The sequence below is a fragment of the Amblyomma americanum genome, chromosome 10, assembly GCF_052857255.1.
Source record: "Amblyomma americanum isolate KBUSLIRL-KWMA chromosome 10, ASM5285725v1, whole genome shotgun sequence".
Classification (NCBI taxonomy): Eukaryota; Metazoa; Arthropoda; class Arachnida; order Ixodida; family Ixodidae; genus Amblyomma; species Amblyomma americanum.
In genome coordinates, this window is record NC_135506.1 from 55,884,765 (window position 1) to 55,892,677 (window position 7,913).

The 7,913-nt window shown below is 48.8% G+C and overlaps 1 protein-coding gene across 1 annotated transcript; it reads right to left on the reverse strand.

The window, feature by feature from the left end:
• Positions 1-932: 932 nt before the first annotated feature.
• On the reverse strand, positions 933-7,875 carry LOC144107032 (neprilysin-1-like). The gene is made up of 5 exons (XM_077640015.1): positions 7,614-7,875; positions 5,521-5,718; positions 4,688-4,920; positions 3,405-3,548; positions 933-1,338 (listed from the first exon to the last, which is right to left on the reverse strand). Exons 1-5 carry the CDS (start codon positions 7,834-7,836, stop codon positions 994-996), a joined length of 1,143 nt encoding a protein of 380 aa, XP_077496141.1. The 5' UTR covers positions 7,837-7,875; the 3' UTR covers positions 933-993.
• Positions 7,876-7,913: the final 38 nt, after the last annotated feature.

Genomic DNA, 7,913 nt, shown 5'->3' on the forward strand with positions numbered 1-7,913 from the left:
AAGCTGAGTTATCTGCAGTCAAAATTTGAACTTCCGCGTCTTGGAGTCTTTCCCTCTCCTCTCGTCAGTTTTTGCGCGCTGAAATGCCGGTCCGCCGGCCCCAAGCACTCGGCCCCTCCGTCGACGCTCGTGGGAATTCCCCAGGAGCAAGAGCCAACGCCTGCTAAACTGGTTTGGTGTGGGCGGAGCTGGCACGGCGAACCAATGATAGCAGTTCACTGCTGATGTAACGAGCGTTACATTACGCGTTGCGCGCTGATTCGGGCGAAAGCGCGGAAGCGGGAATTCTTGAAATTGTAAGCAAGGCAGCAATGTGGCCTAGTTGGTTGTACATTTGGTGTGAATAACGCGCTACACACTAACAAAACAACTGCAACGGGGGCGCTTGTCCCGTGTCCCCCGTTCCAGTTGTCGTTTTGCTAGTTTGTAGCGCGTTATTCACACCACTTGAAATTTAATTGTAAATTAGCAGCTCGCTCTTGAGGTCTTGTACGCGGCATGAACGCTCGATGGCCTGAATACTCAATGCAGGCATTTCATAGCCAACATCAAACACTCTTTTTAGAGAACCTTTAAGCCCCCATAACCACAACCATCAAGTTCAATTTACAGGATGGAGTCATTTAAGCAGTCGAAAGTTTTCTTGAGATCGTTGCACATTCAAAAGGTTACTTCTTGATTCCCGAGCGGTTGTATAGGATAAGTTCTTTTGGTTCCAGAAGGCCCAGTTCTGTCGATCCGTGTTTTCTAAAACGGTACTGCGCGCTGTCGGTATAATATTTCAGTTGTCACAAAGACTTGCAATTCTCGTCACAATCATTTTTTCAAGTGCATGCTTTTGAAAAAAAAACGGTAAGTATTGACACGCGTGTGTAGTTTGTAACATCATTTTTTTTCTTCTGCAATACGAGGCTTATTAAGCGAGGTGTCTATTCAATTCACAGCTTCAGAGAGAAAAGCCGAAAGCGGTGCTCAGTTCCAGAGAGCCGACGTTCAGTTCCAGAAGGAACACTTTGGGACGGGGTTCATGCGTGCCCCGCGGCCGCAGCCGAAGGCCTCCGAGAAGGCAGCCATGTTCATGGCGGGCACGTTACAGCGGGCGCTGTTGGGCGCGTAGCGAGCATCCGCGGGAACGTCGTCGCGCCTGCACTTCTTGGCGCAGCGGCCGACGAAGTACAGCTGCTCGGGGCTCAGGTTCAGCCACGGCAGCGTGCTGTACGGCTGGGCGCCGGACAGAGCCCGGAACGCCGCGTACGCCGTCACGGCGCCCACGAAGTCGGCCAGGTTCTCCGAATCCAGGGTATCGTTGAGCGGCACCTGACGCTTAGCGTGGCGAACCTGCGGGGTCACACAGCGCGGTGCGTTTGCGTGGTCTTAAAGGGGCTGTGAAGGGGGCTCTAATAAAGTTTCGGCATGCCTGGGATAATGAAGCACGCCACTCCACGAATAGTGTCCGGCAAAAATGTTTTAAATGCGCTTTGTAAAGCTGAGTTATCTGTAAATAAAATTTGAATTTCAGCGCCTTCGCGCCTTTCCCTCTCCTCTCGTCACTTTTTGCACGCTGGAAGGTAGGCGCTCCTTCGCCGACTCCCCTCTGGGAGCGGAACTTCTCGACCCGCCGGAGCTAACCGGCTTATTGGCCGCGGCCGCGGTAGCTGCCTGACGTCTGCAAGAATCTAACCAATGGCCACCTCTCACCTTGTCTACGCAGATGCGGGGGACGGAGGAGGGTGCGAGCATGAAAAAGTCGCCGGGAAGAACTCGCCAACTTTGACGCGCGATTGTGGGTCGTCTGCTGCGTGTAGAAGAGTATTATTTGGCTCTGGTTTTCATGGCAACACAGTGCAGTGATTAAGTGAGTTAATGTGCTCTCCTCAGAAGGCGTTTCAGAGCAACTTTAAGCAACGCGGAGGAAGGAAAAACGACGGAAGAGGGCGTCATGCGTAACGTTCGTAGTCTTATTAAAAAATTAAGACTCGAAAGTTGGCTCACTGCCTGACCATCATACATGAACACCATAACGAGGGCTCACCCTGAAGGCGTCCCCGGCCTTAATTCCCTTCAGCTTCACGGTGTGAGTTGAAGGTGAACCAGCCCTATATACTACGGTCGTCAGTGCCATATCCTCGCCGGAGCGTATTAATGCGAATGCGATAGCTGCCAAACCAGTAAAACATTGCTCCGTTTCTGATTGCTACCAGTGTGCTAAATCCCGCCATACAATATATAATGAGAAGTCAAGGTAAACGATGGTCCTTAAGGGTAACGGAATGGGTTCCAATGGAAGGCAAGCATAGCAGGGGACGGCAGAAAGTTAGGTGGGCGGATGACATTAAGAAGTTTGCGAGGATAAGGTGGTCGTGGCTGGCACAGGACAGGGTTTGTCCTGCAGGGGGGTGATGATGATGGTGATGGCTTTTTATTTTGTGTGCTATTAATATTCCCAGTGTGTGGAACGGACTAAATGTGACTCACCCAAATTCAAAATGACATTGGAAATTTAACGAGTCTGCTAAAAATTCATTATTATCATCTTAACTACGTCCACTCAGGACAAAGGTCCGTCCTTATCTCTACAATTAATACTGTTCTGTGCCAGCTGCGGCCATCGTTATCCCCGTAACTTCTTAATCTCATCCACCCACCTAACTTTCTGCCGCTCCCTGCAACGCTTGCCTTCTCTTGGAATCCAGTCAGTTCCCCTTAACGACCACCGGTTATCTTGCCTTCGCATTACATACCTTGCCCATGCCAACTTCCTGACTGCGACTAGGATGTCACTAACTCGCGTTTGTTTACTGATCCACTCTGCGCTCTTCCTGTCCCTTAAACCTGTCAATTTCCTTTCGATAAAATAAATCACCTATGAAATTATTGTTACCGTATCCAATGCTTAAGCACAGCAACAGATTCATTTGGTTGGCAATGTAAATCACACCGGAAAGTAAAAAAACCAGAGGGATAGGAATTGCCTTTCCGAACAGTTTCCTGAAAAAAAGGGGGGGAGAGTACTGAGAATAAGTTGGTTCGCTAAGTTACCCGAGATCTCACGTGCGGGCTCCGTTACAAAGTCATTTAAGAGTGTATCCAGTGTATGTCGATGTGGCTTGTTATCTGGGCTCCTTTCGAAGATCGCGGCCGCGTGGATGGTTGGTTGGTTTTTTAGGGAAAGGAAATGGCGCAGTATCTGTCTCGCATATCGTCGGACACCTGAACCGCGCCGTAAAGGAAGGGCTAGAGGAGGCACTGAACGAACAAAGGAAGAAAGAGGTGCCGTAGTGGAGGGCTCGGGAATAATTTCGACCACCTGGGGATCTTTAACTGGGACTGACATCGCACAGCACGGTTTTGTTCTTTCCAGGTGCCGCTCACTCAAGAGGCAGAGATGGCCCGCCGTCACTCACCCGGTTGTGAAACTCACGCAGGCACAGCGTTTTGTTCACGTAGTGAACTTGTAACACAGGGGTGTTCCATGGATTAAACTGGCCGCTGTCATCAAACTGTGTCCCCAAAACGTCGTAACCGTGCATCATCTCGTGAGCCATAACCTGAAAAATATTTGAAGCAGGGATGAAAAAGAAAGCAAACGCTACAAGGGGTGCCTGGTTTTTATAACTTGAAACCAATAATTACAGCTCTGTGAGAAGAATACACTTGGGCACTCGCAGTAAGCCATCTTACTGAATGGCATGGTTTAGTGCAGTATGGCATGGTGCGGTATGATACGGCACGGTATATGGTATGGCATGACATCGTATGGTACGGTATGTTATGGTACCATGTATGGTATGATATATATGTATGATATGGTATGGGTATCGTAGCATGGCATGATGCGGTATGGCATCTTGAACAGTATGGTATATGCTGCGGTACAGTACGGTGTGGTGTGGTATGGTAGGATATCTGTACAGTACGGCATGAAATAGTACAGTACGGTATGGGTATATAGCAGGGGTGGCCAGAAAGGCATATATGCAAAAAGCCATTAAAAATCATCTTTCTAGTGGAGAGCTTCAGTATTAAAGGGGTCATGGAAATTATTTTTTTACTACATGCAACAAAGCCAGTGGTAACCGTAAATCCCACTCATGCAGCGATTGATCACTGTGCCTCTGTATAAATGGGAGGAGGGGTACAGTTGCCAGAGAGTCGCGAGCCTCATTTGGGCCCGATCGAGAAGCCGCAGTCTGGCCACCCCTGGTATGCAGCATATGGCATGGTTTTCCTTCCTCCATGTGGCATGGTATGGTACTGCCTCGATGGAAAGAAACGCGAACCACCCGGCACCAACACGATCCGCTGTTTCAATTGGTTTTCACCACACTTTTAGTTCGGTGATAGCAAAAAGACTATCTAGGACGACTGTAACGTCTTTTTCGTAGCACCCAGGTAAAAGCGCGATGAAAATAGATTCCAACAGCGGGGCGTGCTGGCGCCGGGTTGTTCTCGTTTCTTTCCATCGAGGTAGTACACTATATGGTGTTATATGATATGGCGTTGTATATGGAATGGTACGGTACAGTATGTGTGGTGCAGTATGGTACGGCATGGTATTCGTGGTGTAACATGTCGAAGCTGCGCATGTGCCCTATATATGAGGGAGGACAGATAATATATATACTAAGCTCTGCTCCTCACTTCAGGCAAACTAAAGAACTGTTGCTGAACAAAAAGCACCACTCACATCGCCGAGCCCGCCGTAGTTGAAGGCCGCGTTGCCGTCGGAGAAGAAAAATACTGGCTGCAGCATGGCCGCCGCCACAATTATGGCGTTGTCCTTGAGCTCGTAGAAGGCGTTCACCCTGCTGATGTCGAAGATGACGCGCGTCTGGTCCACCCACAGGTGGTGAGCCAGCGCCGACCGGGCCTGGCGCCACGCGTCGAAGAAGCGGTCGGTGGGCGAGTCCGGCAGCTCCGCTGCACATCGGAGGAATTGCCGGCCATGTCGGTCGGGATCTCACTCACAGCGAGTACAGGTAGGACCATTCATTCTGTGCAGTAATCCCCTAAGTGTATGCACGCGCTCTTTGAAAGGGACACAGAGAGAAGACCTCGCGTTGACATTGCTCAGAGCTTCGAACAGACCATTCCTCTTCATCTATGACAACGCTTGAGCACAGACAGTGAAGTGCATTATAACACGAGTCGACACCAGCAATGAATGCATGGACTGCACGCACGCAATTAGTGAGACAGACTGCATAATGACTGCTGAGTTTCGCCTTGGGAGAAGAGTTGCGTAATAAATAAGGATATGCACCTTAAGTTCGTGGTGAATGGGGAACTGTATGAGGTGGCACATTTGCAAAGTGCTCATCTCTCAGGACTGGCTTGTTTCACATACTGCTAGCTACAGTTTTTTTTTCCCACACCATGGCTTTGCATTTTTCTGCCACATTCATTCATTCATCAGCTTTCTTTGTCAAGGCGTCCTTTTCTAGGTTTTTCAGTTTTGTGGTCAGCTTCATGCACTATATATCTCTGGAAGGGAATACGAGACCGCCGGTGAGCGCTCACCGTAGTACTGGTCCACGTATTCTTCGTCGAGTCTCTTGCCGGGGCTGCCGATGTGGGCCTTCATCCTGGCCAGCTTCCGCAAGGCGATATCGCGGACTGGGCCCCGCAGCCAGCTGGAGGCCCGCAGCTGAGCTCCGAATGCGTCGCGGATAGTTTCGAACATGGCCGCAGCTTGGCGTACCGCGTTTTGGCTCACCCCTGCACCGTGCGTGTAAGGTCGGCGCGACTTGGCTGAAAATCTCCGGCGCGTTTATTCTTTTATTTTTTATGCCGGTAAAAATACTTTTTTATTAGTTTTTGGGGAAAGGAAATGGCGCAGTATCTGTCTCATATATCGTTGGACACCTGAACCGCGCCGTAAGGGAAGGGATAAGGGAGGGAGTGAAAGACGCATTGCCGTCGTCCGAAATTATGTCTCAGTATGCACCAAAAATTTGTGGCATTCCGAAGTTGGTCGTGGCGACAATATATTGTAAGGGACCATCACATTAGAACTGGCCCTGTCGGAACGAAAGAATTTTTTTCCCATGCTGCAGGCGGTGTTATTAGAAAAATATATATGCGTCTTCGAGATATGTGTGGTACCAAAGTAAAAGTTTCGTCGCGGAAAAAGTTTTGATACAGGCAAAATTTCCTGCAGGTGAAGGGAGGTCAGCAAACGCTGAGTAAGGCTGAAATCTTTACGCAAATTTCGAGCATCGATAATGTTTTGGCTTTGCGTTATCGACCTTGGCACCCATGCCACTTAACGCGAAGGTTACTCCCGATTTTTTTTTTTCACTGCAGGCCTAACGAGTGCGAAATTAAATATTGGACGGCCGTGACAGCATCGAAAGAGCTCTACGCTTTTCGCGTGAATGGCTTTACGAAGCCCGTCGGTGTTTTCATACTTGTAAAGCACTGTCATCTTTTCCGAGCTAAGCATGTATATTAAATATAAGCTGTTTATGCAATAGAGCTGGTGAACGTAGCATTACGTATACGACAAATTCTATGCGCATGGCACTCAACAAGTGCCATTCATACCACTGTTACTGTTGACACGCAGTGAAAAAAAAATGTCGCTGAAGCTATCTTAAACCTGAAATTCACGATACAGCGGCATCATTACTTTTTGTTTTAATTCTTCTAAATAGCGTCCACGGCTTTAATAAATGAAATAGCGCGTCTTCCGAGATAAGCTTAACCGAGGATGTCTTCTTAGCGTCTGTAGTATCACATCGGCTCGACATCACGGCATAACCAGTTTTCAGCTTCAGAAAGGCTTGTAACAATTCTCTGTCTCAAATCGACATTTCTTCAAAAGTTACGTTTTCGGGCTTAACTCAAACAATTTCATCACTAAACCCGTTTTTGTAGTAGTACATGCTAAAGCGAAAGTTCGATAACTTCTTACACAAGCAGATGACATCGTTCTTCTGCACAGCTGTCACGGTGCATTAACTTGCCCGCCTCGTAAGGCTAAACTCCTTGTACTTACTGAGCTGCAGACAAAGAGAGCGCGACCAATGCTCATCTGTGTGCATGGATCATCGACTTGTACCCCAAAGTTCAAGTGTGTAGCCAACTCCGATACTCCAGGCTCTTACCAAACGGTTCACAACGAGAGAGAGGAAAATTCCGGGCGAAAGCATTTTTGAGCGGGAAACCGTCCGTGAAGTCATGTTTTTTCATATAATGCAAGATTTCATTATAACAATCAATATATCTGTAGTTCACACGACGGCAGCCTCGAATTTTTTTCGATTAATGTTTTTGCTATCGTCAAAAGCGTTCCCTATTGGCTATCTGTGGCAGTCTTAGCTGTTCGATGCAAGCGATGGAAACATTTGAAAACAAAGATTTTGCTATATATCAGAAGAATGGACCATTAATTACCTTCACATTTGTATAAGAGTATCTTAAAATGTTCTAATTTTCAGAATTTTTCTCCGAAAATGTTAGACGTTTTTTTTTCGCTCCGCAAACGTACAGTTTCGGCAGGGTCGCGACAAAACGTTCACATAGACTTCGTACAAAAGTGCGTCGAGTTCGAGCGTCTACATGAGAGATCTTGCGAGCAGACACCGCTGCAGCACTGCCTCTGCACGCACTGGATCTCAGGTAGCCGCCGGTGAGGGCCAGCTCCATCACCTCCCGGACGTGATCGTAGCAGGCCAACTGTGGCACCTTGCCGGTGACTAGGGACCTGGGCTGCACGTAAGTCAGCAGCTCCCGGAACAGGCTCCAGGCGATCAGGCAGCGCAGCCCGTCCGAGCCCCCAGAGGGCGACACCAGAAACTCCGCAAGCGCTGCAAGCAGCTCCTCCTGGTACATGATCTTGGCACCACCGTCGTACGTGCCGTTGGTGTACTTGGCCACCGCGTTGGTCCACTGGTCTATGGGTGCAGGAA